Source organism: Trichoderma camerunense, assembly GCF_050948025.1.
Source record: "Trichoderma camerunense strain CBS 138272 chromosome Unknown V8C40scaffold_28, whole genome shotgun sequence".
NCBI lineage: Eukaryota > Fungi > Ascomycota > Sordariomycetes > Hypocreales > Hypocreaceae > Trichoderma > Trichoderma camerunense.
Window position 1 is genome coordinate 34,197 of NW_028145342.1, and position 26,914 is coordinate 61,110.

The 26,914-nt window shown below is 48.4% G+C and overlaps 12 protein-coding genes across 12 annotated transcripts; 6 read left to right on the top strand and 6 right to left on the bottom strand.

The window, feature by feature from the left end:
• Positions 1-44: 44 nt before the first annotated feature.
• V8C40DRAFT_271094 (uncharacterized protein) lies at positions 45-3,268 on the bottom strand (the record flags this gene model as incomplete). Its single annotated transcript, XM_083220243.1, has 3 exons — positions 45-1,298; positions 1,353-2,572; positions 2,647-3,268. The coding sequence occupies 3 exons, from the start codon at positions 3,266-3,268 to the stop codon at positions 45-47; spliced, it is 3,096 nt and encodes a 1,031-aa protein (XP_083067512.1).
• A 954-nt stretch (positions 3,269-4,222) lies between these two features.
• V8C40DRAFT_283999 (glycoside hydrolase family 28 protein) lies at positions 4,223-5,828 on the top strand (the record flags this gene model as incomplete). Its single annotated transcript, XM_083222068.1, has 7 exons — positions 4,223-4,490; positions 4,541-4,797; positions 4,853-4,928; positions 4,985-5,053; positions 5,109-5,279; positions 5,339-5,444; positions 5,506-5,828. Exons 1-7 carry the CDS (start codon positions 4,227-4,229, stop codon positions 5,826-5,828), a joined length of 1,266 nt encoding a protein of 421 aa, XP_083067513.1. The 5' UTR covers positions 4,223-4,226.
• Positions 5,615-7,823, bottom strand: V8C40DRAFT_258465 (arylsulfatase). Its single transcript, XM_083218729.1, has 2 exons — positions 5,998-7,823; positions 5,615-5,944 (listed from the first exon to the last, which is right to left on the bottom strand). The coding sequence occupies exons 1-2, from the start codon at positions 7,629-7,631 to the stop codon at positions 5,902-5,904; spliced, it is 1,677 nt and encodes a 558-aa protein (XP_083067514.1). The 5' UTR covers positions 7,632-7,823; the 3' UTR covers positions 5,615-5,901.
• Positions 7,824-8,379: 556 nt separating this feature from the next.
• V8C40DRAFT_284005 (glutathione S-transferase family protein) lies at positions 8,380-9,054 on the bottom strand (the record flags this gene model as incomplete). Its single annotated transcript, XM_083222069.1, has 1 exon — positions 8,380-9,054. The coding sequence occupies one exon, from the start codon at positions 9,052-9,054 to the stop codon at positions 8,380-8,382; it is 675 nt and encodes a 224-aa protein (XP_083067515.1).
• A 1,256-nt stretch (positions 9,055-10,310) lies between these two features.
• V8C40DRAFT_258467 (Zn(II)2Cys6 transcription factor domain-containing protein) lies at positions 10,311-11,023 on the top strand. Its single transcript, XM_083218730.1, has 2 exons — positions 10,311-10,659; positions 10,715-11,023. Exons 1-2 carry the CDS (start codon positions 10,496-10,498, stop codon positions 10,782-10,784), a joined length of 234 nt encoding a protein of 77 aa, XP_083067516.1. The 5' UTR covers positions 10,311-10,495; the 3' UTR covers positions 10,785-11,023.
• Positions 11,024-11,547: 524 nt separating this feature from the next.
• Positions 11,548-13,287, bottom strand: V8C40DRAFT_284006 (major facilitator superfamily domain-containing protein; the record flags this gene model as incomplete). Its single annotated transcript, XM_083222070.1, has 3 exons — positions 11,548-12,363; positions 12,443-12,520; positions 12,580-13,287. The coding sequence occupies 3 exons, from the start codon at positions 13,285-13,287 to the stop codon at positions 11,548-11,550; spliced, it is 1,602 nt and encodes a 533-aa protein (XP_083067517.1).
• A 1,358-nt stretch (positions 13,288-14,645) lies between these two features.
• V8C40DRAFT_258471 (fungal specific transcription factor domain-containing protein) lies at positions 14,646-16,861 on the top strand. The gene is made up of 3 exons (XM_083218731.1): positions 14,646-14,959; positions 15,104-16,388; positions 16,487-16,861. The coding sequence occupies exons 1-3, from the start codon at positions 14,765-14,767 to the stop codon at positions 16,654-16,656; spliced, it is 1,650 nt and encodes a 549-aa protein (XP_083067518.1). The 5' UTR covers positions 14,646-14,764; the 3' UTR covers positions 16,657-16,861.
• A 1,034-nt stretch (positions 16,862-17,895) lies between these two features.
• On the top strand, positions 17,896-19,084 carry V8C40DRAFT_258472 (HpcH/HpaI aldolase family protein). The gene is made up of 2 exons (XM_083218732.1): positions 17,896-18,158; positions 18,245-19,084. Exons 1-2 carry the CDS (start codon positions 18,102-18,104, stop codon positions 18,998-19,000), a joined length of 813 nt encoding a protein of 270 aa, XP_083067519.1. The 5' UTR covers positions 17,896-18,101; the 3' UTR covers positions 19,001-19,084.
• A 356-nt stretch (positions 19,085-19,440) lies between these two features.
• V8C40DRAFT_284009 (putative O-methyltransferase) lies at positions 19,441-20,678 on the bottom strand (the record flags this gene model as incomplete). Its single annotated transcript, XM_083222071.1, has 1 exon — positions 19,441-20,678. One exon carries the CDS (start codon positions 20,676-20,678, stop codon positions 19,557-19,559), a length of 1,122 nt encoding a protein of 373 aa, XP_083067520.1. The 3' UTR covers positions 19,441-19,556.
• Positions 20,679-21,991: 1,313 nt separating this feature from the next.
• Positions 21,992-23,736, top strand: V8C40DRAFT_284012 (aspartate aminotransferase-like protein; the record flags this gene model as incomplete). Its single annotated transcript, XM_083222072.1, has 5 exons — positions 21,992-22,150; positions 22,332-22,822; positions 22,905-23,307; positions 23,376-23,481; positions 23,544-23,736. 5 exons carry the CDS (start codon positions 21,992-21,994, stop codon positions 23,600-23,602), a joined length of 1,218 nt encoding a protein of 405 aa, XP_083067521.1. The 3' UTR covers positions 23,603-23,736.
• A 1,032-nt stretch (positions 23,737-24,768) lies between these two features.
• On the bottom strand, positions 24,769-25,355 carry V8C40DRAFT_284014 (uncharacterized protein; the record flags this gene model as incomplete). Its single annotated transcript, XM_083222073.1, has 3 exons — positions 24,769-24,979; positions 25,040-25,114; positions 25,180-25,355. The coding sequence occupies 3 exons, from the start codon at positions 25,353-25,355 to the stop codon at positions 24,769-24,771; spliced, it is 462 nt and encodes a 153-aa protein (XP_083067522.1).
• A 388-nt stretch (positions 25,356-25,743) lies between these two features.
• Positions 25,744-26,721, top strand: V8C40DRAFT_284016 (HpcH/HpaI aldolase family protein; the record flags this gene model as incomplete). Its single annotated transcript, XM_083222074.1, has 3 exons — positions 25,744-25,800; positions 25,885-26,137; positions 26,198-26,721. 3 exons carry the CDS (start codon positions 25,744-25,746, stop codon positions 26,689-26,691), a joined length of 804 nt encoding a protein of 267 aa, XP_083067523.1. The 3' UTR covers positions 26,692-26,721.
• Between the last annotated feature and the right edge of the window lie 193 nt (positions 26,722-26,914).

The window sequence follows — 26,914 nt, forward strand, 5'->3', positions numbered from 1 at the left end:
TTATCGAAAATATGGGAATTGAATGTATTGATAGGTAAAGCTCATTATAGCTTGATTACTTTCTCAGCAAACGGGATTAGCTTCACAGGTGCCGCGAGGCCATATGGTTGGCCACCGTAGCTACTTGCGTATTGTGATTGCTCCCACGATTCTGTGACGTTGACTTGAAGCAGCCTGTTTCTGAGCGTAGATGAAACCTCAATTTTCACCTCGTTGAGGCCCGATTTCAAGAATGGCGTGACGTCGACAACTGCATCTGTGATATCAATAGGGCCAGTCCAGTGGCTATTGACCCAAAGTCGGATAGTATTGAATACTGGTCCCAAATCCAACAAAGCGCCGTTGACTTTGCCACTAGGATTCCAAGTAAACTGAGTTTTATAAGTACCAATACCGGATGTGTTGCTGAGCCCTGAGATGTTGTACCAGGGAATAAGCTCGTCCAACTGAAGACTGTGATATTGATATACCGACGTATAGTTGTTGAATTTGTCTGGGTTAGGAAGCCAATCCTGGATGGTGACATTCCATGGACCAAGTGCTGCTGGATTAGAGTGCTTATCGAGGCCGCTCAATGTAAAGACTCGTCCATCACTCAGCGTTATCTTTTTGCTCTCCTTTGAGGCAGACCGAGCGATAATAGAGTGGCTACTGGCCGAATAGTTCAGATATTCAGCGTCTGTTTCAGTCACATGGATATCCGGGACGGGAACGTGAGGGAAGAAGCCATGGGGAGCAAACGCCAGGATTGTAGATTGATTTGATCGAAGCTCGATCCAGACATTGAATCTATCCCCAGATATTGTGTAGTTGACAATGGGCGTGATGGCACCTGTCCAAGCGTCTAGTGTATACGGAATGCCACTGCCTCTGATGGAAGCCTCTGTGGCATGATCTTCGTATATATCTGAGTTATACACCCAATAGTAATCAACACGATTATCCTCGTCGATTCTATGGACGTATAAGATGGGAGTTGGAGAGAGATTCTTTGCGGCAGGTTGTACATCGAGAGCTGCCAAAGCGCTCACAACTTCGCTCTCTGATTGAAGGACCTTGACCGAGGGGTATTTGGTCAACTTTTGTATCTCTTGTTTAACATGCTGGTCGCATGAATCACAATAGTAAGGGGTTGTCTCCGGAACTCCGCCCACGAAAAGAATGGGAAATCCATGATTAGCATACTCCAGAAATCGATCGACGGCTTCAGACGTGATGTTGGTTGAATTGTCCACAATAAAGGCAGAGAAACCGGGGCCGTTTTCCGCTAGTAATCCGTTTGAAATAATTGCGTTATCCTTTTTGTAATTGTTAGGCTATCATAGGTAATAATGGACTCGAGGAAAACGTACCAGTTTCAGTAGTGAAGGGCTCACAGAAACGTAGGAGTACCCAGCATCCTGGAGCGATTGATCCCAGAATATGTTCTCTCCCATATTGTAATGTTTTATGTCAACAGAGAGATACTTGTGGCGATATATGCCAATATCTATCCTCGGCACGCCAGTTTGGAGAATAAGTTGTGTCCTAGCAATCCAATCTCCCATCTCCTTGACATAAGACCAACTGGGCTGCCGCGGCCCCCACATCTCAGAGTACAACCATTCAAATGTTGTCAGTCCAGGCCACTCGACCTGTGGTCGAAGCCCAGAGTACGGGAAGCCATGAGAAACGATTCGGTTAACTCCACCTGCATAATTGATCTTACAATCATTGAGGATAAGTGGCCATGTGGCAGCGTACGAGAAATAACGATGTGCCCCAAGTTCACTGGAAAAGATTTGCTTTTTGCCCATCATGGCTCCGCCGCTCATTGCACGGAATGCATCAATAACTCCATCAAAGTAATTGGACTCTGTTTCAGGAGCGTCAATGTGCGCAGCTGCTGAGTTCATGTCCCAAGGCGGCGCGGCGTTTGGTGCAGTGGCATACGGCTGTAGGCTTCCTTGAAGACCCCATTTGCTTGTCCATTTCGAGAGACCATCAAGGTGATACTGCTCGTACATTTCTTGGAGACACTGATAGTAGTCATTTCGTAGCTTCCAGCTGATATCCGTTCCATTCTCATGGTTATTAAAGGCGTAGTAGAAGTAACTGTTTGCCAGTGTGCTTGGCGGAAGGCCGCTCGTGCCGAACAGAGCCGGTAAGGCAGTTGTAATATCATATCCGCGTGTTTTACGGAAGTATGACCTCAACTCATCTGTCCAGAACAACGTAGCACGGAACTCGGCTGAGTCTTCCCATGCATACAGGCCGAGTTGTCTAAGAAGATCACCATTCTCGCCATTCATGACGTACTGTTCTGTAAAGCCAGTCCAGATATCGGTCCCTTCTTGACTGAAATGATCGACAACATAAGCAAACCAAGAAGCTGGATTCTTTGGATCGGTGGCATTATTGAAGGCTCCTTGTGCAGCTAAATAACCAGTACGACGCTGATAGAATGCAAATAGGACGTATTCATTTCCATCAGCTGGCGCGGTGTAAGTCAATTTGCCATCTTCGATTAAGTGCGTGATATCATCAACACCATCAAAGTCTAGTTGGGTTACTCGTACATCCTCGGAAGGCACTTTGATACAAGAAGAGAATAATTAGCAGGCGATTCTGAGTATTAAAGGTCTAGTTGGTAAGTGTCTCACAAACCTTTGCTTTTACGTGCAACAACAGCTGCAACAAATTTGTTTGTATAGTTGGTGAAAGGCGCATCGAAATCCGGCTTGTTGGCATATCCCGCATTTGTACGGCTGGGGGGTGGAATATCTCCGCTAAAGGCTTGACCAGAACTCAAGTTGACAATGCCATATGCCAGCTCGGTATTCATTCCCGGAGAGTCAGGGTCTAAAATTGGGATGGAAGCGCCCTGTGTTGGCCCTAAAGCAAAGTCCACGAGGAGATCCAAGTCTTTAGAAGCACGCAGCATGGTGTTGAACTTTTGTCGCCATCTGTCACCCCCATATCCATAAATTGCTGGATCTACCACAGCCAGTTCAATGCCATAATTTTCTAAGCAGATGACTTCAACTCCACCCCATCCTGCTTGCTTGATCTGTTGTAGATCTGCATATAGGACAGCATCTTCCACGTCTGCATCTGGAACCCAGTATCGAAAGGCCGGCCGAGCCAGCCCTTTGGGATTAGAAAATTCTTGAGGGACATCGTATTTGATCCATGGGGCTGGCCGACTGCCGAATCCCCCGCTCTTCTCGGTAGCCGCAGCAGAAGTGCTGAGAACAGCAATTCCGGATAATAACGATGACACCTTCATCGTAACCTTATCGCTCCTACAGCAAGTAGGAGGTCAAGAAAACAATTGTCTGGCACACGGACATGGAACGAATGGGCAGGTGTTGGCTGGTATGTAAGTTAATTGGTGGTAATAGCATCTACAACTGCGACCCTACTCAAGGCAACATCACCACGTGGGCTGGCAGAAGGAGATGGGTCAATCCATCGGCGAACTTCATCGCATCATCGTAGCCCTGCATCATCTCTTCGTCGATAGTCCGGGAGTTTGGTAGTATTCAGTATCTCGCTACCGGGTCAAAGTACGGGTTAAAGCACACCGAGGGCAGAAATGTGAGATCATCTCCACACCTAACATGGTTAAGCGGAGACAACTTTGTCTTGCCGCTTTATGCTGACCTATGACCTCCCCTGCTGTAGATGGCGGCGATGATGAAATTGAGTGATAAAAGCCTTGAACAAGGGAAACCTGGGCTCATCACTATGACTTTACACGTCGGTGAGAATGCATGGAGACAAAATAGAATGTTCCGATTTGCCAATCTTCAGAAGCTACACTCGTAGTCGCTTAACTTAGCCCAGTGTACCCCATTTTCTCACTGATGTAAACGTGATAGCGCCATTCATTGTCCAGTTTGCAAAAGTCTCGATGACCTTCTTTTTAGCCAAAAGCATGGTCCTTTCAGAATTATGAGAGAGAAACAATGCCGACGGGCCGATGAGAAGCTCCACAGCTATCTCCCCGGTAGCGTGCATTCAGAAACGCCATCGTTACACTGATGGCGAAGGTAATGCAAGATGAAGCAATGTCCGATGATCGGTGAGCAAGTGATAGAAGCAAGCTGGATTAATGCCTGAGTCTAAGGATGATGATTAGTCAAGTGCCAAGTTCTGTTCATATTAAATAAGACGGGCGATTAGCAGTCTTCACTAGCAGAGCAAGATCAGCGTATTCGTCCGGTTTCATTGCGACGGCCATAATGAAGCTTCTTCACTCTGTATTATGGGCATTGACGACCGCAGTTGTGGCCAATGCGCACAGTCTGCCATCACCGCAACACACTTGTGTGATTCCCGCCTTGAAGGATGGACGTGACGATGCTCCTGCGATCCGCGAGGCGTTTAGCAAATGTGGAAATAACGGTAAGGTTGTCTTTCAAAAAGACACCACTTACAGTGTTCAGACGGCTCTTCAATTACATAACTTGAAGAACGTCCAAGTTGACCTGTTCGGCACACTTGAGGTATGGAAAGCTGCACTTTCTTAGTACTCCAGTGTTATTGACAAACGCAGTATTCCACGGACGTGCGGTATTGGATTCTGCATGGGTCGTATTACTACTTCCAAAACATTTCCATCGCGATGGAATTCTCAGGCGAAGACATCACGATTGATGGGCATGGATCCGGTACGATTGACGGACAAGGACAAGTGTGGTATGATCTAGCGCTGGGAGTTGGCGGATTATATGGACGTCCCATCCCATTCTGTCTGCGAAATGTCAAGAATGCGGTGGCGAAGAATTTCCAAATTGTTCAATCTGGCAAATGGCAAGTCTTTTAGTTGCATAACTCACTTGGATAGTCTATACTAATCTTAGCATAGGAATTTCGTGATGTTGGAATCTCAAAACATTCTTGTGGACAACATCACCCTATCATCCACTTCGGACGATTTCCAGGTACAGTGTATACTGTTGAAGTTGCTCCAGAGAAGAAATCTAATGGCGAAATAAAGGCAAATCCAGGTAATCTCGGCAACACGGATGGCTTTGACACGATCAACAGTAACAACATTACTATCCAGGTCGGAACATGGTCTCCCCATCATTCTACTAAGCCATGGCTAATAATTCCTATAGAATAGCTGGGCAAATGTTGGAGACGATTGTGTCAGCTTTAAACCTGGCTCGACAAACATTCACGTCAAGAATTTGACATGCTACAACAGCGCGGGCATCGCAATCGGCAGTCTTGGACAGTATGAGGGAGTGAGAGACGTAGTTGAGAATATCACGGCAGAAGATGTTTCTGTAATGTTTACCACTACCATAAACCCATGTTGCAAACAAGCTAACCACAGATCGCACAGCTATACGGAAGTCGTAATGGCGCTTACATCAAGACTTACGTGGGTAAGCGGACCTATTGGCCTCCGCAGGGTGGCGGCGGCGGCAATGGCTATGTCCGCAATGTCGGTACGTTTATCTGCTCAGTTCATTCATAGATATTGGCCTTATATGCTGATATATTCACTAGTCTTCAAGAACTTTCACATCGAAAACATCACTGCTTCTCCCGTTCTAATCCAGCAGTGTACTCACTGGGCAGGATATAATGTGCCAGCATGTGCTGACACACCTCCCACGGGATTCTTTTCGAACATTTCCTGGTCCAATTTCACGGGATACATGAACGAAAAAGTAGGGACGAAGGCGATCAGCTGGACTTGTTCCCCACTTGCAACATGTGAAGGCTTTTCCTTCAAGGATATCAACGTCAAGTCGTCAACCGGGGCGAATGGCACCTATTCTTGCACCAATGTGGTAGGCTATAACTCAGCTTGCCAGAAAACCAATTAGGTATAGATAGATAGATATAGTTGAGATATCAGACTAAGCTCGCCATATCCGTTTCCATCTATTTCGCTGCTTCTTAAGCCTTTGGGAGAACATAGCCTTCTTCCAACTCCTCTCTCCTAATGCATTGTTAGAGTAGCAACACGACCGAGGACGAAGTAGGCTGACTTACGAAAACACGCCGAACTCCGCCACATATGCCATCCAATACTTGATCAGTTCTTCCAAAATTTCCGGCTCTTCCTCTGCTAAATCGTGAATTTCGCCCATATCTTTATCCATGTTATACAATTGCCATTTCTCTGGGCCTTTAGGCTTGGGAATGAATACAGCCTTCCATTTACCCTTGCGGATAGCTTGATGAAAGAAGAGTTCCCAGCCGGTTACGTGATCTTCGTCATGAACGCGGGGAGATTTCCTCAGCAGGTGTGGGATCCAGGATTTGCCTTTTACCGGAACAACCTGACGCCCTCGAAAGCTCGAGCCTGGTGGCTCAATCCCCGCAAGGTCCAATATCGTAGGCAGGATGTCCATAACAGTAGTGAACGAATCAGTAATATGCCCGTTTGGAGTTTCTGCAAATCCTGGGTAATGGATAATAGCCGGACAGCGGATGCCACCTTCTGTGACATACCCCTTGTGCATCCTACTAGGTGCCGTTGAGGCTTGCGCCCATTGAGGACCATACCAAATGAACGAATCTCGGTTGCCAAGGTTCTCATAGTCGTTGTTGTAATGTTTGTTAATTGACTTTTTAATCACATCTCCAGTCATGGGAATTGCCTCGACAATCGCTCCTTCGGCACCATTGTCGGACATGAAGATGACAAAAGTGTTGTCCCACTCACCGATTTCCTTAATTTTGTTGATAACTTTGCCGATATTCTCATCCATTCTGTCGACCATACCAGCGAATACTTCCATCGTTTTCGCTGACCACGCTTTCTCTTCCGCTGACATTTCATCCCAGTCTTTAATTGAGGAGATGACCGGATGCGCCTCCACATCCGCGGGCAAGAGACCGAGTTCAATTTGTCGTTTTAGTCTTCTGTCCCGCAGAACATCTGGGCCATCGTCATATTTCCCCTTATACTTTTTAATGTTTGACTCCGGTGCCTGCAGAGGCCAATGCGGGGCCGTAAATGGCAGAAATGCGAAAAATGGCTTCTCCTTGACGGAAGCATTAGTCTCTCTTTCACTCAAAAAGTCGACGAGCTTTTTGGAAAAGTGGTCTGATGAATAAAAGTCCTTGGGAAAGTCCTTCGTTTCAACTCTTTGATCATCTTCATAGTACAGACTGGCCCAATGCGCAAAAACAGGCGTTCCGTCCGGTTTCTTGGGTTCGTATGCATAATGGCTCGAGCCTCCCGGCAAAAGAGCAAATGAGCGATCAAAGCCTCGAGCATGTGGTGTGCGCTCCTTTGTGAGACCCAAATGCCACTTGCCACTCATACAAGTATAATATCCCGCGTCCTGGAGAATCTCTGGTAGAGCAGCCACGCGGAAATTCAGGTAGCCTTCATATCCAGGTCGTTCAGACCATGGAACCGGTGGGTCTCGTCCACGACCCCAAAACTCCATCTGGCCGAGGCCGGCGATGTGATTATCAGTGCCCGAGAGAAGCATAGATCGTGTAGGTGAACACATGGAAGCCGTATGAAAATTTGTCATGCGCACTCCTGAGGGTGCGTAAGCCAAATGATCAAGATTGGGCGTTTGAATCTCGCCCCCAAAGGCACCAACATCTGAGAACCCAAGGTCATCGGCGACGATGAGAAGAAAGTTGGGTCGCTTGGTCGTAGCCATAATCACGAGTTATAGGTATTGATCTCGACGTCAATTATCGACCGTATGCAATATTTGACACACGAAATGGTGGGCTGGGCGACGATGGGCGGCATCCTGATGGGAACGAATGAATTGACTATTTATATTGGCACTTGCGCAATGATGCGATTATGTGGGCTGGATATGATATGAGTTGCGGCTTAAAGCAGCATGAAGATGCCGTGATACGCTAATTCAGAAGTGGGAATACCGGCTATTATAACCCTCCCACTTTATCACGCAGAATTATTACTCACTTCAATCTGGTATCTACGGAATTCTAGTGCGTAGTATTTCTCCACTGTGGAAAGAAGACTACGGACGGGTAGCAACCGTATGCTCTTTCAAGCGTGTTATGCTTCTTATGCCCATCGCCCATGCTATGCCATGAGGAAACCACGCAGGGTCAGAAACCCATATTTTCATGTTCCAGAAGGAAATAATAGATAGAAGATTAAAAGCTGAAATCACTGGACACAACTTGTATTTCAGTTTTCCTGAACGGACATATTGCGATCAACTTACTACTCGAGTTAGTACATAGTCTATCCTGTTGTACAAAGATCAGTTGGGATATGGTAGGATATCATTGTTTTATATTGCATCCTCAAATATTTTTGGATACTTATTTAACTGGTAGCTACCTTCACTTGTAATTTGTTTCATAAAGTACAATATTAACCCTTAGCTCTATTTCAATCGAATATTGATCATGTGTTCTACTAGATTACCCGAAATAAAGCTCCAATCCTTCCAACTCTGCCGCTTCTCTCAACGATGCCTTTTTCTCCATCTTCTTGACCAAACTGCCGAGGTGCGGGAAAGTCTCCTGCAAGTTTGGGATCCCAACTCTCACTGTCCAATACCAAAACATTGGAAGAATGAAATCGACCACGGTCTCATTGACACCAACCGGATGCACGTTTCCATCCAGATGCCGATCAATTCTTCGCAGCCCTTTTAAGACTGCTGCTTTTCCCTTCGAACGAACTGATTCATATTGAGATAAATCATCCGTGAATCGCTCTGGCCGAAAGTACATAGAAACGCCCTGCGCATGAACAGTGCCAGAGAGCCAGGCCATCCATTCAGCGACCTTAGCGCGCTCAATTGTGTCGTTACCAAGAAGGTTGGTCTTGCCGGTAGATAATGATGCTATATATGTAATTATTGCCGGAAGCTCTGTGATTATTACACCACCATCCACTTGCAATGCTGGAACATAGCCTTGGGGGTGGATATCGCGATAGCTGGTGTTGTTGAGGCTGCCGTCAGCAGCTTCCCACCCATTGGGCCCTGACTGCATGATCACTGAGGTGAAAGGAATCATTAATTCCTTTAAAAGAACATGAGGAATAAAAGAGCTAACGCCATTGGCGCGATATAGAGTGAGGGTAGACATTTCTTTCACTTTTTCTTTCAAAGGCGGGGTGTAGGAAGAAGAAGGGCGGTCGTTGTGTAAATCAGCTATGCCTTCTCATTCGATCTGGGGTCTGTGACTTTACACAGCTACAGAATGTATACTCAAACTCAACGATCAAGCTTTATTAGCAACATGTGTGCCAAAAACAATACGTTTCTGCGACTTAAGATATATATATACCAAAAGGTGGAGCTCAAGAAGCAGTATCTAGTGCGGAGAAAGAAAAAGATTCCATCACAAAGATGCACTTCTTTCCTAAAACTGTACTGACTTGAGAAATAAAGGATGGTGCTTGTAGAGAGTTGCGTCATCAAAATGTACCATCTTCTTGATACGGATATGCTCTATTCAGATAAACTTGCTCATATGGTTTGGAGGCTTGAGGCTGTGTCTGGAGGGCGCAATACCGCGGGTAAGCTGCGCCCAATCCATGCACTCCTTCTGATCATATGCCTTTATGTATCAGATGAGCAAATGCTAGTCTCTAGCATAAGTCTTTGTCTTTAGACAACTACATGAATAGCAACTATCAACGTAGCAACACCAGGATCTTATTTCTTGGAATGTTTTGGCTGAGACACAGCCAATGTTACAAAATAGGCTAGCTTGAGAGAAACTTTTCAGTGGCCGCTATTGGACAGTTTCGCGGCACGCTAAAATCTTACACGGTTTGTTTTGGGGCTAGGCCGCCTGCTAAGTTACTCGAGATTGATACTACAGTTGAATACCAATGTGGTCTACAACTTGGCGTATTCGAGGATGATAAAAACTATAAGGATCTTGTCATTTACGAAGAAAATTACTGTGATGCAAAAGGTATAAAGATTTGATCACAGCATGTACTAGCCAATGTTTAGAAAGGTAGGTCGGTATACGTGGACACTCTCACTCATAATAGTGGGATAAAAAGTTTCTAAAGAGTGCTCTTATTCTATTAGCTTCGATACAATCTTTCACGAGAATTTTATGTCTGAAATCTCAACAATAATCCGCTTCTCGCGAATCACATGCCCCTTGGAGATATCGTTTAATATTAGAGATAGGAAAAGACTAGCATGAATATTCTTGGTCGGGCCATTTGGGTGTGAGACAAAGAATAAACAAAACAGTTAGACCAAATGCTACCCGGGGAAGGAAATTTTGCCATCCGTGTAAACTTCGGATACAGCATGGACTTGAACCAACTTCCCTCCGACTCAAGTTTTGGAGACTTGACTTCATGTAAATGGCTAGTAGGCATTACTAAGTCGGGTAAACTATTTGCGCAGCATTCACGACAAAATTTCATGTCCTCAATGGCTCTTTTGAGACAATCCCTTGCCAAATAACCGCTTCAAATTATGCGCTTCTTTATGCTCTCAAGCTAAACTTGATTTATGCTTGTGATGCCTCTTTTGCGGCTGCCATCATATGAGTCTTGATGCCAAATCCTTCTGACTTATACCTCAAAAAAAAGTTGGCAGTACATCTAAACGCCATGGAAACAGTTAAAACAGTCATTCGAAGAAGCCATGTAAAATCCAGGAACGGATGTCAAACATGCAAACGAAAGCGTGTTAAATGCGATGAATTTTGGCCAATATGGTTAGTTATCTTCTTCGAGCGTGTGCGTATAAGATATATTAATGTTACTCAATAGTCGTAGATGTGTATTTACAGGATCAGAGTGTGAATACTATAGGTCACCTATAACACTTTATCTGTCATGATATATTGTTCATCTCTTGCCATGGCCCTAATCCGCGATATTTCATTGGATAAACTGTTGTCAACTTATCTTTATTCATCCTTCAATTCGAAGTTTTTGATACAAAAGCCCCGCTGTTGTAGTCTATTGACTCGAATATTCTGACTCGAATATTCTGATTAATACTTCATATGCCGCAGAGATAAGCGGCAGCTTGGTGACTGGTCAAAGCATATCCGATTGTACCTATCCGCAAGTCGCAGCGTGACCCAGTTTTGGCAATGCAAATGAGCCACTTTCTAAGCGTTCAATTACCTAACTCTCTCTTAAGGCGATATTGCGAAGGGCGTGAGAGCCAGATATAACAATTTCTATGAATGCTTCATTACTCTATTGTGGAGCGTTACTTTAATTGAGTCACTTGTCGTTAACAAAACACCTTACACAAACCCCATATAAATTGATACATGATGTATTTCAACTTCTTTTTTATTGATGAAATTTTTAAATAATCCAGGCATATATTAAATAAACAACCGTAAAGCGTTTGGAACGTAACACAAATAAACCAGCACAGTCACAGGCCCGAGGCCGGTTCTACTATGGTACAGTCTAATAAGAAGAGAGATATAGTAGAGAGTATGTAAATACATTACTCTCAAAGAAACAGGAGGGAAACCACTCTTTAAAACGGGTGATTAATGAAGCAGGATGATGCACTTCTCAGCGGGCGGCGGATGATCTAAGATTGCCAATCAAAGATTGGGCGGCACAATCCCTTCTTTTCAGATTTCGACGGGGAACCTCTTCCGAAGGGCTTCGCCGCGTAAGTAAAAGAAAATCGGCACAGGTATAAACCCGATCGTGATGAAAGCCAGCACACTATTTCCCCAGCCCAGACCCAGGTTGGCGTAGAGTGTCGGGGCAGCAAGGGGCAGGAAAGCTCCCGTCAGGTTGCGAAGCAGTGTAACGGCAGCAAGCGCGGATGCGGCTCCTTGAGGCCCGAAGATGTCGATAATGTACGTCTGTGACGACGAATTGATGATGACGGCTCCGGGTCCGCAGATGGCGGTGCCGATGATGGGAACAACCCAATGCACTTTGTACTCCGTCGTCCAGCCGTAGATGAACAGGCCGATTGGGAACATTGGGGAGACAAACATCATCATGATCAGGCGCCGTTCTGGGCGGTAGCTCCCTCCCTCAGCATTCAGCAGGCGATCGCTGAGCTTGGCAAATGTGACGACACCTATAGCGCAGCCGATGCCGACGCCGACGTACGCCAGACCGGAAAGATCAACGCTCCAGTGGTAGGTATTCTCGTAAACGGTCGGAAAGGTGGCGAAGAGGAGCATGGTTACGCCGAAGTTGAAGGCGATGTAGAGTGCGATGAGAGCGACGATGGGGGATGTGAAGAGGAATTTCATGGGGCGAGCCATGGCGTGTAGCACGAGCTGCTTGACTGGGGTCTGCTTATCACCGGCAGCGCGCAGGAGAGGATTGCCCGTCTCTTTACGAAGTCGAGCGGCCTTGGATTTGAGTATGTTGACGGCGCTCGTCTCGTGCATGAACACAAAGGTGATGATGGTGACTGCGCCGGCCTAGTGGGAACACGATCCGTTGTTAGCTTGAGCCGGACGAGACGAAGAGGGAGTAAACGGGGAGAAAACGGGAGCTCACAAGCATCAAGATGAGATAGAAGCACCATCGCCATCCCAAGTTCTCAACAACAAATCCTCCTACGATGGGACCAAGGACCTAGCCTCAACATTAGCTCGCTGAATCCTTCAAGATACTCAAAAAGATTTAAAACATACAGGGCCAAAGAGCGGCCCGGCAGTGAAAATAGCCATGGCAACGCCTCTCTCCTCTTTTGGCAAGAGGTCGGCGACGGTGCCGCCGCCTGTCGACATGTATGAGGCAGCAGCCAAGCCGGTCAACAAGCGGAAAACCAGAAATTCGGCGACATTGGTGCTACGCGAACAGCCAGCGGTGAATCCGAGGTAGAAGATGGAGCTCGCGCGGTAGATGGGCATGCGGCCAAAGACTTCGGACATTGGGGGAACAAATAACTGGCCGATGGCGAAGCCGAGCGACGCCATGGTGATGGTTAGCACCTCTACAGTGCTGCTCGTGTATCCGAATTCCTGCTGCATAATGGTGGCGCCGGGGGCAAACATGGTGGTTGCGAGATTGGTGTATAGCACGGACAAGCTGACCACTACCACGTTGGCCAGCTTGTACGCCTTGGACCAGTTGCGCGGGTTTGCAGGATCGTCGGGGCCGTCCCAGTCGACGATGTTTGGGTCTGGCGCAGGAGCTTCCTCGCTACTTGCCGGGGCACCCTTCTCGGCAACCTCGTTATGGTCAGAGTTCGTTTCACCCGCGGCTGAGTCTCCTTGTTTGTCGATGGTCGAATCCTTTTCGCGGCCGAAATCACCCTGAGCTGCAGCATCGAAGCTGGCCATTGTGCTTGTTTCGTTCTCGTAGGCGGTGTGATCGCTCTCGGCTCGACTTTCCTCCATCTCTTGTCAGTTCACCCACAGCTGTGTGTGGTTCGGTGGTTGAGCTTGTGGGCAAAGAAATAAGCTGCGTTGGTTGCCGAGTTTTTGTCTATTGCCTCATTGGAAAATGAAAGATAAAAGATAAAAGATGAAAGCTACAATGACAGGATAGACCAAATAAAGCCTTTGTGGTGGTCTTAAGACCAAGGGTAGTGGTTGGCGTTGGCCATGCTGGGGACGCCCTCAACTGCTTTGCCCCGGATTTGCTCCGTCGCCAGGAGAAGAAATGGATACAAGAACGGACACTTCCCGCTGCAAGTCTCGCCCCTATCACAGAATCTATGAAGCCTGCAATTTCCAGCCCATTCCTTCTGAGGCGGCGAGTACAGCGGCCCTATTGTTTGACGCTCCCCAAGTCTCTTGAGGCGCCGTTATCCCCGATCTTGGACCGATACGGCCTCCTATAATATGGCCCACTTGACCGTCCGTTGCTTGGCCACCGTCTGATGATGCACAAGCCACGTGTTTGCCCCGCGGCGTACGTTCGCACCGTCCCCGCCGATTTGCCCCGTCGATTGCTCCGTTGATTGCTCCGTCAATTGCTCCGTCGACTGCCCCATCTGCCAGCTTCCACTTCCGCCTGCGCCCGCCGAGCGCTCTTCTTCTTCATATCAGAAACCTACTGGATAGCATATCAGAAACCTACTGGATAGAAGCCGTCCGGGATAATACAACCTCCCTTGCCCAAGCAAAGCTATACCCCTCTCAGCAGGAGAAGCTTACCGTCGATGGATCATCTAGAGCCACCCGCCTACACAGAACCGCCAAGCCTGCCCCATCAGCAGCCCGGCACCGCCGCCGGAGACTCACTGCCACAACTGCGAGATCGCCGGCGCGAGAAGCCGCTTCTGTCATGTACCTTTTGCAGGAGTCGCAAGTAAAAATCACTCGCCCGTCGCCCTCTCAACGGCTATGAGACTGACGGACAGCCCTCAGGGTGCGGTGTGACCGTCAGCTACCATGCAAGACCTGCACGAGCAGGGGAATCGGCTTGTCCTGCACCTATGAGCTGGGCGGGTCACGCAAGGGCAAGAGCAAAGTCAGCGTCGGTGATCGTATCCAGCAGCTCGAGGACCTCGTGCGCTCCCTGGTCGGGCAGCAGCAGCAGCAGCAGACGCCGGCCGCGCATCTCCAAGACGTTTCGGAGCATTCGTCCCAGGCCTCACCTACCGCGTCGCCGCAGAGTGTCCCTACGACCCCGCTGGCATCATCGGTCGACAAGGACGCGCTCGTGCCGGCCCAGAGCCATGCGTCCATGTCGCGGAGCAGAGACCGTGACCGTGCCGGCTCCCCCGCACCCTCGGAGCCTGGCAGCATGCGTCTGCACTCGCAGGGTGTCGGTGTCGGTGCTAGCTACGTCGGGAGCGTTCACTGGGCTGCTGTCCTCGACAGTATCTCAGAGCTTAGAGACCACTACGAGGAGGAAGAGGAGGCCCGAATGCTGGCCACCAGCGACCATGTACTGCTCCAAAGTCCTGGCCCTCGACTGCTATACGAGCCCATCCAAGCCACAAAAGCCCATCTTCTTGCTTCAATCCCGGCCCGGCCTGTTGTGGACCGCATGGTCGCACGGTACTTCAACGCAGAAGGGGTCGTGCCGGCAATACTTCACAGTGGACATTTTCTCAGAGAGGTACGGTGCTTGCTGCATGCTGGAGTGTAGTGCCTACTGTCCATGTGCATATCTCTCATCCTTTCTCCTCCTCTCTTTATCCCCCTGCTTCTTCTTCTTCTTCTGCTTCTCTTCGTTGGCTGACAGTATGGACCACCTTGATAGTACGAAAAGTTCTGGCAGGAGCCAGCTGCCATGTCGTGCATCTGGATTGGACTCTTATTTAGCGTAATGTGCGTTGCCACATTATACCAACAGTCGATTGAGGACCCAGCAGATCCGGAAACTCCAGAACGCGTGCGCGTGTTTCGGGAACAGACTCTTCACAGCCTGATCCTAGGCCAGTACACCAGGGGCGGGGAATACGTGCTCGAAACCATGATCAACTATCTCATCTGTGAGTCGTTCATAGCCCAGGATACTGAGATTGGGCTCTGGCTTGTACAAGGCATCATCGTGCAGCTCGCGATGAGTCAGGGGTACCACCGAGAGCCCGAGAAGTTCCCCAGCATTTCCCCATTTGCCGGTGAGATGCGGCGGCGGGTGTGGGCCATCATCGTGCAGATGGATCTTCGTCTTTCAAGCCAGTTGGCGCTGCCATGCGTACTCAAGCTGCAGCAGTACGACACAGCTGAGCCGCGGAACCTGCTGGACACAGATTTCGATGACACCACCGTCGAGCTGCCCCCATCGCGTCCCGAGACCGAGGTCACGCCCGTGCTTTACAGCTTGGCCAAGAGCAGGGTAGACAAGATGATGGGGCTTGTCAACGACGTCGTCAACGACACCCAGGAGCACCCATACACGGAGATTATGGAGCTGGACCGGAAGCTGCAAGAGGCCGAGGCCTCACTGCCACCAATCTTCCGATGGCAGCCTCTTAGCCAATCCTTCATGGTGGCACCCCAGGTCGTCATGCACCGCGTGTTGCTCCAGCTTGCCATACAGAGGCTGACAATTTGGCTTCACCGCAAGTACCTCGCGCCGCCCTATACCCAGCCGCGCTACCAATACTCACGTAGCGCTTGCGTCCAGGCGGCCATCAAGATCCTAGAGTTCCAGCAGATAGTGATGGAGGAAACACAGGGAGATGGGCTGCTATATCCCGCGAGGTGGGCGCGGTGGATGCTCCTGTCCTCGCGGCCGCGGGCCGTCTTCTTGCTGGGCGTAAGCATCCTCTGCTACTATATACAGCTGGCCAAGTCCCGACCAGACGTTTCTTTAGACCAGGCCACAGGCGCCAAGATTCACAATCTGCTGCGCAACGCGTATCCCCTCTGGCTGCACTCGACCACCGTATCTCGAGAAGCCCGGCGGGCGATTGACCACCTGAGTCTCATGTTGGGGCTGCAAGAACAAGACAGCGGCACACCTCTCACTGGCTCTGCCACCGCCACGCCTCAGGGCACAGATATGTCGCTTGACCAGTTCACTTGGGACGCATACGAAGGTAAGCTGCCGAACTTGCCAACCTTCTGCTTTAATACTTGCCTCCCCATCAGCCCCAAATACCAACACGTTCTGCCTCAGGGACTGACTTTTTCCTAGAGTGTATTGCTAGTTTCCCGGCAACGACAGCGTTTGGTGACGAATTCATGGGGCTGAGCCTGTCCGGTTCATCTTCAACGACGAACATCTCTACAGCGGATCTTCTGTCAATGAACTTGAACACCCCAGAGTCGGGCGGCTGGATGGACAGAGGGGCCTTTAGGCCATGAATGGTAGGATCCTGGTGGCAAGCATGTTCACTAGCATGTGTGTAGGAGTCACATTAATCCGTGTCTATCTGTTACCCGTTTGTTACAAAACCTGTGAAACACTACGGAACGTGATATGCGTTTCTACTAGTTATTTTGCGGCTATTATATACAAATGGGAAAATGTGAATAACTATAGCAGCTATAAAGAAAAGAAGAAAAGTACTATAATGAAAAAGCTATAGCAAACAGTTTTGCTCTGTACTGTTTGTTGTGTTACAGGCGTTGTGGCGGCTGTAGAGCTGATCCTGTGTTGTTTACCTACCTACCCTAGGCTTTCAGGTATACTTTCAAAAAGTGGCCAAAACAAAAGTTGTTTTTCTAGTAGCTTACGAAAACATAACAAGTAATCACTATATTGTGCCCAAGCTCAATTCATATTTCTTTTTTTGGTTTCTAAAAAAAAAACAAGATTTATAGTTGCGGCTAAGAAGAACCATAAACGCATTCCTATACCTGTGTTTTTCACTTGATACAGCCCAAGTTCAGCAGATTTCTACGAGGCCAGCTGATAGGCATATTACGAATTATAGGCATTTATGCGGCCCTTGCTAGCGCCATACATGCAAGGAACAGCTTGAAAAATACATGTACGTGCACCTAATCCCTCGTGGCTTGCGCAGGATCTCCAAAAGTGGGATTAGTGGTGAAGCTACATTCGCGGGAACTGTTCAAGCCGTCCCTTTATGCAATGTAAATCAGCCGGCTGAAAGGTATTCGGGTGAATTGTATTAGAGCCTCGACGTGATCTTCGCAATTTTCCAAAGTTCTTCGGAATTCTAGAATGAAAGCTGCAGCGGGCGTTTAAAATCGAGTAAAAATGCATTACGCAATTAAGATGAGTCGTTCGACATCACACGGGTAGTCTCCTCCCGTCCCTTCATCCTGATAGTGCCGACGTGACAAAGGCCACTGGCCAGGCGATGAAAGGATCGACTCAGCGCTGCCCCTGAAAGAAGCTGATGATGCCATACTTCCGAATTTCTAGTCAATACTCTGTAAATGGGTTGTTGTCAACAGCCATGTATCCGTATCGGAGCGTCAGCCGAAATCCTCCTCCTCCGAACTTCTCCGGTCAAAGCCCCTGTAATGCAACTCAAAGTTGGCTGGTAAGCGTAACGTGATTGCAACATAGTGCCATGCAAAGCGGCATACATCCTCCGGCATATCGGAACGGCAACACCGCAGCTAGATCGTGATCGAAAGATTTACTGTCTCTCATTTTCCATGTAAATATCCAATCTCCAGACCAAAATTACATCTTTCCTTCTACACATTCCCCGTTTCGGGCCAACCACATCATTACCATATTCACTTCAACAGACGAATAAAAAGGTCCATCATCAAGCAGGCAACGCATACAGTTCAATCACCCAAGTTATAACAGAATCACCAAACCGTTGAAGATGGTTCTCTGCGAGAATGTTATATACACCAAGGCTAGCGCCGGACAGTTATGTAAGGTAGGCAAGTTGGAGACCATCCCAATGCCATCTCGGTGATTGGCTTGGATGTGGTGATAGAGAGAACTGGCTAAATGTCACCACAGGCTATGGTCCTCAGACTGGTGACGAATCCCCTCGTCGTCCAGTTTGTTAGAAACGCCGGCTTCGATGTTGTGTGGGTTGAGATGGAGCACTCGACCTACTCCATTACCGAAGCCAGCATGCTCGCGAGCGCGGCCATGATGGCTGGCATGACGCCCATTGTTCGCGTGCCGTACCAGTGCGGCATGGGCTACGTTCAGCAGGTCCTGGACTCTGGGGCCATGATGGTCGTCTTCCCGCACATAGTCTCGGCTGCGGAGGCTAAAGAAGCCGTCAAGATGTGCAAGTTCCCCCCGTATGGGAAGCGATCGCTGTGGCTCCAGCAGGCTGCCGTGGGTCTCCGCACCATGCCCATGCAGATGATGGCCGATGAGGTCAACTCAATGGCGTCGGCTGTAGGCGTCATGATCGAGGCCGAAGAGAGCATTATAAACGTCGACGCCATTGCGGCGGTTGGTGGCGTCGACGTTCTCATAGTCGGCTGCATCGACCTGTCGAGTGATATGGGTATCCCCGGCCAAATTGATGCACCCAAGTTCAAGGCTGCGCTCAAGGCCGTCAGCGTGGCATGCAAGCGCTACAACAAGGTCTTCGGACTGGCTGGTAACTATAAGGACCTCGACTTTCAGGACTGGGTCATTAACACTCTGGGAGTTCGTCTGATACTGGCTCACGTGGACTCGAACCTCATCTCGGTCGGGGCGATGGAATGTGCAGAGAGGATAGCCACCATTGATCGAACCGTTGTGCATAACTAGGAAATCGATTGTGGGTGGATTCATGGGTTCATTTGTTATAGAAATAGGAGTTTTCGTTACATGTTAGATATTCGTAAGATAGAGAAAAAAAATTGAACAAAGGGAGACCTGATTCAACGCTGGGCCTTGAAGACTCCTCTGCTTGTTGTGATCATGCAATTTCCTCCTTTTTGTCTTTATGGAGGAGCAGCGGCCCATTATTCGGTAGTACATATCTCACTAATGTGTACAATTACAATTTCATCATGAGATCAAATGATTTGATATTATCGTGTACTAACTTGCATACCCCCAAACCTTTACAAAAGATTTCATGTTTCATCTTGGACATTGTAACATCAGAGCCCGAACTGCATTAATTGGAGCTACCTATGTTTGGAACATCTTGCCTAACTATTCTAAAGAGAGCCAAAAACTCTAGCTAACTCAATGCTAACCTTGGCAGGTCTAATCCAGCTCTTCTGTTTCCTCTGTTGCTCTTTATACTCTATATGTTGATACAAGAGCTTGGGGTTGGGTACAGGACCACGCAACATGTGCATACTCATAGAGCCTCTCAGGCCAGCACAAACTCAAGTACACCAAAGTCATCAAATTCTCCCGCAATTTGCTGGAATTCCGCATTGAGCTTGAAACCAGCTTGCGCAGCTAATTCGCTGAACATGGCGGCGTTTCGCCTCTTGCCGGCAGCGCACATCAGACAGATGTCCAACCCGACATTCATGGGGATACGCTTTGGGTTCAGCATCTCCTCAATAATAAGAATGCGTGAATCGGGAGCCACTGCCTTTCGCACATTATGGAAGGCCCGTAGGACGTCCTCATCGGGGAAATCGTTGAGGATCCGGCGGAACTGGTAGATAAGGGCACCCTTGACGCTTTCGGGATACGGCTCGAACATGCTTCCGCTAATCATCTGGATCTTCTGCAGGTCCTCTTCCTGTTCCTTCTCGACGTTCTTCTTGGTGTTCTCCATAACTTGTGGGAGATCGAAGAGAACGCAGCGCTGGGCGGGGAGAAAGTTGTTGTTGCGGATTGCATCGCGCAGGGCGAGACCGTGGCTCCCACCGATATCCACAATAGCCGCTCGCGACGGCCCAGCAGCAAGAGGCTCTCGCAGCCAGCCGAAATCGTAGATGCCCTTGAGTGAGTACATGACTCCGAGCGCCTTCAGCGCTTCATTGAATCCCTTGTGGACGACTTTGTTCTCGACGAGGATCTCGTAAGCGGGCCTGTTTTCGAAACCATGGCTAAGTCCAAGAGGTGTGACGCTGGCGCTCTGAGGAGAAGCCAAACCATTCTTCTGGAAGAAGTTTGGCATCTGGGCGAAGGAGCGGAACACATTGTTGAACATGTGAATGTAGAGCCAGGCGGTAGGCTCGTCGTACTTGTAAAGACGAGACCGTTCCGTGTGAGCGACACGGCCAGGGCCAGTAGATGCGAGGACCTTGCCGGAGATGAAGAAGGTGGTCATACGGTCGATCACTTCGTGTGTGCCACCGATTTTGGCGGCCAAGTCGGCCACGGAGATGTCACCCTCATCCGGGATGGCATCGAAACCCTTGTAGTCGATGAAGACCTTGATGAGCGTGAACTCAGCGGCAGAGAAGACGGGGTCGCCGATGTCGTGGTACGCCCGTTGAACGCGGGCACGAGCATCCTCTGTATTTGATCCCATTTTTGCTGATGTTTGTGTTGTCTTTGCTTTTGACTTCTTCTTGGACAGCAGAGAGGAAATGATCTGATCTTGTGGGGACGACGAGTACTGCTTCTTTAATTAATATCTCTCAACCCTCTCTCTTTATAGTCGTGGCTCGGGACTTTTCGGTGGAGAGGTATTCGCATGCAACGGTACCGGCTCCGGCAATATTTGGTCGGAGGTTCATTCATGGAACACGTCCGTTGCAGCGGCTGACAGAGAAAATTCATGGTCTCTGTTCGGTGCAACTCAGAAGCCCGGCGGTGTATTGTTCACAACCATTCTCCTACTATGTGCCAACCTTGTGTTGATACGAGTCTACTACTGCTGTCAATTTCCTAACCAGCTTGCCAGATAAGATTGTGCTTACTAGAGGTTGTTTTGAGGGCTCCTCGACTCGCTTGTCCTAGCTGCACTGAACTGAGCTTTGAAGAGATAGATCCTTCTCTTAGACTAACACATAGTTCAAGTTAAAGACTGACTAATTTTCGGCTCAGGCGGCCCTTGGGCCGTCGTCTTCTAGGATTTGTCTAGAATTGTAACCGTTTATCCTCCGGGACTATCTCTGTTGGTTACCATATTTGGCTAGTGACGCTTATCTTGACATGAGCATTCTCATGCAGTCTCCTGGTCCGACCATCTGCTTTCCGCAAACAGATATATGTATACACTATATATATATATGCCTAAAATACGGAGTACCGCTATCGTAATCTCGCATATAATAGCCAATCAACGCCCTAGTTGACGAAGCGAACAAGCAATGGCTCAGGATCTAATTGTTCTTTCTCGCGCGCGTGCGTGGCGTGATTGACCCGTAGTATTAAGTCTCTTCAGCTTCGCTCAGAAGGCCAAGGATCAAATTCTCCAAAAACAAAAAGATTCATGAATTCTCTCATTGTGATGCCGGCGGTATTCGGCGAGGGTTGATGACAGAGGGTCGGAATATGCACGGCGATAAGTAATACTTGTGCCGCTACCGAAATACTCCGGCTATGCGGAAATGCCGAGTTAATCCTCACCTACTCACATTCTTGCAATGCACATCCATTACCACTATTTGCCCGATATCGAGCTCCCACGGATGAAAATAGTGTTCAGGTATGGGGGGGGTCATGTCTAGGTCAGGGCACACCCTGCGACCTAGCGCGGCCTGTATGTATTCCGCATAAGTAAGGATCTTACATCCACCTAGGCTTAGAGTGATTCAATTTATCCCATATTTTGACAGTGTCATCTATCACCTTGTTTACTCTTCTTGTGGGATTTTAGCAAATCTCTCTGCTTCGATTATGGCATTACTCGAACAGATTCCAGCAGCTGTGCCCGATAACACGTTTGTCCTAATCGAAGCATTTAAAGCCGATACTGAGAAGAAGAAAGTAAACCTAAGCCCTGGTATTTACCGCGACGACAATGCAAAGACATGGGTTCTACCTTCCGTAAAGAAGGTAATTAACCCCCCTTGATCACAGCACTGTCCAGATCTTCATGACCAAGATTGCTTGGAAAGATTTCCTGCGTGCGAATTCCTCTACTCCTTTACAATTACCCAATAATCCAGACTATCCTTCTCTTTACCTCGCCTTGTGAGTTCGATGGGTTAGGCCACACGACACTGATTTCCCTCAGGCAAGAGAAATCCTCCAGGCAGACCCGCATCTCAACCATGATATCTCACCTCAGATGGGATACCCAGATCTGGTCTCCGTTGCGCGGCAGATTACCTTTGGGGATACGTTGGGTAGCCGGAGTATTACCTCGATGCAGACGATCGCAGGCACTGGTGCCAACTACCTGATTGCACGTTTCCTGACTTACGTCGCTCAACCCAAAACCGTATGGCTGTCCAATCCTACCTGGGAGAACCACCCGAAGATCTGGAGACACACCAATCCCGCCATAGAACAGCGTTTATACCCCTATTATGACTACAAAACGTCCACGCTAGATATTGAAGGCATGATCTCAACGATGAAAGAGCAAGCATCAAGAGGGGATGTTATAGTCCTCCAGGCGTGTGCGCACAACCCAACCGGTTTGGACCCTTCAAGGGAGCAGTGGGAGGCCATCGCAAATGTATGCGAGGAAAAGGGCTTGTTTCCTATTCTTGATTCAGCTTAGTTCGTCTGTCACACCGCATTTAATGAGACGAGCGATCTCATGAGGGCCAGCTCGATAACTAACTTGTCCTGCATTTGACAGTCAAGGCTTCGCAACAGGAGACATCGACAATGACGGTTGGGTGCTACGTCACTTTGCCACCCGCTCGAACGGCGCCATTGAGTTTGCGGTGGCCCAATCGTTTTCCAAGAACTTTGGTCTCTATGGAGAGCGAATTGGTGCTCTGCATGTGGTGACACGCAACGACGAGACCGCAGCCAAAGTGGAGGCAACATTAAAACAGATCTCACGCGCCGAGATTACTTCCACGCCTGGCTTCGGGGCCAAGGTCGTCGCTACCATTGTTCAAAACCCAGAACTGAGGAAGCAATGGCAGCAAGACCTGAATACCATGAGCGGTCGATTGAGGGATATGCGAAAACGGCTGCACGACGAGTTAACGAAGAGAGACACAGCTGGTAACTGGCGGCATCTCTTGACTGATGTAAGTATCCATTGGTCTTCAAGTACCAGGTATCGATATATACAAGGCTGACTCGCAACTACGAAAAGATTGGCATGTTCTCCATGACGGGATTATCTCAAGAGCAAGTGACAACCCTTAAAGACATGTTCCATGTCTACCTTCTTCCTACTGGTCGGCTTTCGTTCACTGGCTGTAAGTGACAACACATTGAGACTTCTTTCTTTCGTTTTATCTTGGCTGACAGTTATCTCAAGTGACAACCGGAAACGTTGAATATGTTGCAGAGTCCATCCATCGAGTTGTAACATTATAGATACCAACAAATGTCAGTAGCAGCCGCTTGGTACTCGTGTGTTGGAGGAAATACCAGCTCTTGTAAAGAGACAAAGTACGGCATCCGTTTTTCAGTTGGAAGTAGAGCCGTGCTTTTCGCGGTGCAAGTGAAGCAACTTTCTCAAAGAAATCACTCCTCCAGAAGGCTTTCAGATAAATAGTCCGGTGTCATCCTCTGTGCTTTCCAATTTTAACTCTTCGTGATTGAGCTCTTAAAAAAGACTACTCTGTCAATAGAACATGACTCCTTTGGAGCCTGGTACTGTATGGCTGTAAATTCCAACAACCTGCCTCCACGTTGGTCCTATGTCCTATGCACTGCGCTAGCATTAGTGAATCCGGGTCTATTCGTGTGTAGGAGTTCGATCTAGGCCCTTACTGTAGTGTCCATGGAGCATTTTGGCAGCCTAGAGACCGTGTCCGCTGTTCCATCGGGATTGTCATGGTTTTTGGAGCGAAAAAGTATTGCCTAGACGCTGATCACAGCATCAAAACCAGAGCCGAAAAGAAACAGGATTCGAATTGCCCACTAATAGACGCTATTGAAGCTGTCTTGGGTATCTCTTTACCTGTCGTAGCTATTGTGGAAGCATTGCTCCGTATTGTCTATCTCTTCTCATGCAATCTATTAGCCGTTTTGGTCCCGATTGTAAAGGGAGAGATCCTGGCCTGCTTTCATTATTGGCCTGTCCAAACCGCGTCCATCACTTTCTTCTCTTCTTCAATTACTTAAGTAGTCCGGAGCATATTAGACGCAGCGCTAGTTGCAGCAATCCTCCATTCACAACATCACCCAGGTGTATACAGTTCCTCTAATTCTTATCGCATAGGACGGGGAAAGGGATGCTATTGCAGATGCATGATCTGATGAACCCAGGAACCTATATCGTAGGGTAACTTGCTACCTGTACCAAGTCATAACGCCATCTAGGATGCCACGAACAAGAGAATGTGACATCGAGTGCTATAGGGGTAATACCAAAGTAACGGGCATAATGCCTAAGCAAAGATACAAGTATTACTCTGTTATATATCCTATAAGTAGAATGAAAATCAAATAGGTTATTATATATATAGAGATTGAATTATGATAATAGTTTTATGAACTTTTTTTTAAAAATTATAAGTTTACTCTATTCCTTGATCTCAGTCCGCAAAGGGCCACTGCTTTCTCTGTGCGTTAACTCGAGCCAGCCATGCGTCCCGATCCCTAATAGATCTGGCCCTAACATGTGGTGAAAGGCGCCTGAAGGTGTTGGCGACCTGACCCTCAACGCTTTGGCTTACACCCAAACTCCTATTAATGTTCTTTGGTATGCTATTGCTGGAGCTCTCACTCCTGGTCTTCCCGATGAGTCTATGACGGCACCGTTAGTTTTGCCATATTTGATGGCGGCTGCAGCGTTGGTCAACGTACGATTGGTCCGTTTCATTGGGGCGAGTGTTGGCAGATGGCCTGACTTGGTCTTCGGAGCTTACATTAAATGGCTGGCTAGGATTTGGTGAGAACACTGTTAGCATGCAGGGATGTGTACTACTCGACCTTCTACAACTCACTGTGTGGGCGACTCGGTTACTGCAGATTTGCCTTGGGCTGTGATATTTAAATATGCTCTCTGTGTCGTCTTGAGAGCTGAACTCGCGGCTAAGGCAGCTGACGAACTTGGAAGACATGAGTGGCATTGCGAGCTAGTCCTCTTCACGACGAGGCTGGTCTTGGCGGAGCGGAGCATGATGACAAGGTGTGAGGAATGGCGTTAGTTGAGAGTGTCACAATGCTTAAAGTTGTTACGGTCAGGTAACAGCTGCTCTCAAGAGGGAAAATTAAACGGCATACAATATCCTCCATAAAAAGAACAAATGAAACGGTTTATATAGAGAAATGGAGGCCCGAAACCTGGGAAACGGTGGATAACCATCGGAGAGCGACAAGTTGCGAGTATCACCGATAAACTGCGATTACAGTTTCTAACATGGGCCCCGGCGCCAACACGGAAAAATGGCAGTCAGCAGCGGCAGTATTGGAAAAGAGGCCATTGAAAAGACTCGGAGTTGGTTTATTCTTCTGTTGACTTTGATGAGTGTCTGTAAGTCGAAATAGTAGTCCTGTCGGTGCTTACAATGGCTTTTTGTGTCAATACTTTGGCCACCAAGGTTGCTGCCGGGCAGCTTTGCAAGGTATGCCCTGAACGCCCAGCCAAATGAGGCACAGGAACTCTCACAGCAGCTCTGAATCCGTCAATTCTAACCTGTTTCCCCTAGGCCTTTGGCATCAAGTTTAATACGAATCCCCAAGTCGTTCAGCTAGCAAAAAATGCCGGGTTCGATTCACTTTTCATCGATTTAGAGCACTCCACGCTGTCCATTGACGATGTAAGCCAGTTGTCTGTTGCTGGGCTGCTCGCAGGCATCACCCCTTTCGTCCGAGTCCCACACCAATGTGGCAATGGCTTTGTCCAGAGAGTCCTTGACGGCGGTGCGATGGGCGTTATATTCCCCCATATACATTCATCTCGTAGGTATCCCCGGATATCCCCGCACCATGGTTTCGGAGCTCTAATGCCGCCATGTGTAGAGGACGCGAAAGCTGCCGTTTCCATTTCGAAGTACCCACCGGCGGGTTGCCGATCGATGACCGGCCAGCTGCCGGTATTTTCGCTCAGACCGATACCGCAAGACCGAGTCATTGAGGAAAGCAACAGATCCGCTTCGTCAGTCATCGTGATGATAGAGACCAAAGATGCCGTTGAGAATGTCGACGAGATCGCGGCAGTTGAGGGCGTCGACGTGCTCCTGGTTGGATCCAATGATCTATCTATCGAATTGGGTGTACCGGGCGGCTTCCAGACGCCTGCTTTTCGCTCTGCTCTGGAATTGGTCAGTAAGGCTTGTAAGCGACATGGCAAGACAATGGGATTGGCTGGGCTATATGACAATTATGAAATCCAGAATTGGGCCATCAACACGCTGCATGTCAGATACATGCTTTGCGCAATAGACTCGAGCCTCATTGCCAGCGGCGCTACCAGATGTATTGCTGCACTGCCCAACGTCGACAAGGAGAGGTAGGGGGTAGGAAATGAATGCTTTGTACGGGTTTGTTTGGGTTGTAGAGATTCTCACTAGCCTTTCGCAAAGATGCACAATACCACGCACTACGCAGCTGACAGGAAACTACATAAATCCGATATGTTCCTTAGTGGCCTATGAGATTCGTTTGGAACCTCTCGATGGTTTACGTGTCGATTAGAAGCTGGTAGTATCGTAGAGCCTTAGATGGAGCCCCCGCAGG

Coding starts and splice junctions, on each gene's coding strand:
- V8C40DRAFT_258465 (XM_083218729.1), bottom strand. CDS start 7,631: ATGGCTACGACCAAGCGACCCAACTTTCTTCTCATCGTCGCCGATGAC. Junction 5,945..5,997: donor GCGGAGTTCGGCGTGTTTTC/GTAAGTCAGCCT, acceptor ACAATGCATTAG/GAGAGAGGAGTTGGAAGAAG.
- V8C40DRAFT_258467 (XM_083218730.1), top strand. CDS start 10,496: ATGCCAAATCCTTCTGACTTATACCTCAAAAAAAAGTTGGCAGTACAT. Junction 10,660..10,714: donor GATGAATTTTGGCCAATATG/GTTAGTTATCTT, acceptor GTTACTCAATAG/TCGTAGATGTGTATTTACAG.
- V8C40DRAFT_258471 (XM_083218731.1), top strand. CDS start 14,765: ATGCTGGCCACCAGCGACCATGTACTGCTCCAAAGTCCTGGCCCTCGA. Junction 14,960..15,103: donor GTGGACATTTTCTCAGAGAG/GTACGGTGCTTG, acceptor CCACCTTGATAG/TACGAAAAGTTCTGGCAGGA. Junction 16,389..16,486: donor CACTTGGGACGCATACGAAG/GTAAGCTGCCGA, acceptor ACTTTTTCCTAG/AGTGTATTGCTAGTTTCCCG.
- V8C40DRAFT_258472 (XM_083218732.1), top strand. CDS start 18,102: ATGGTTCTCTGCGAGAATGTTATATACACCAAGGCTAGCGCCGGACAG. Junction 18,159..18,244: donor GCGCCGGACAGTTATGTAAG/GTAGGCAAGTTG, acceptor ATGTCACCACAG/GCTATGGTCCTCAGACTGGT.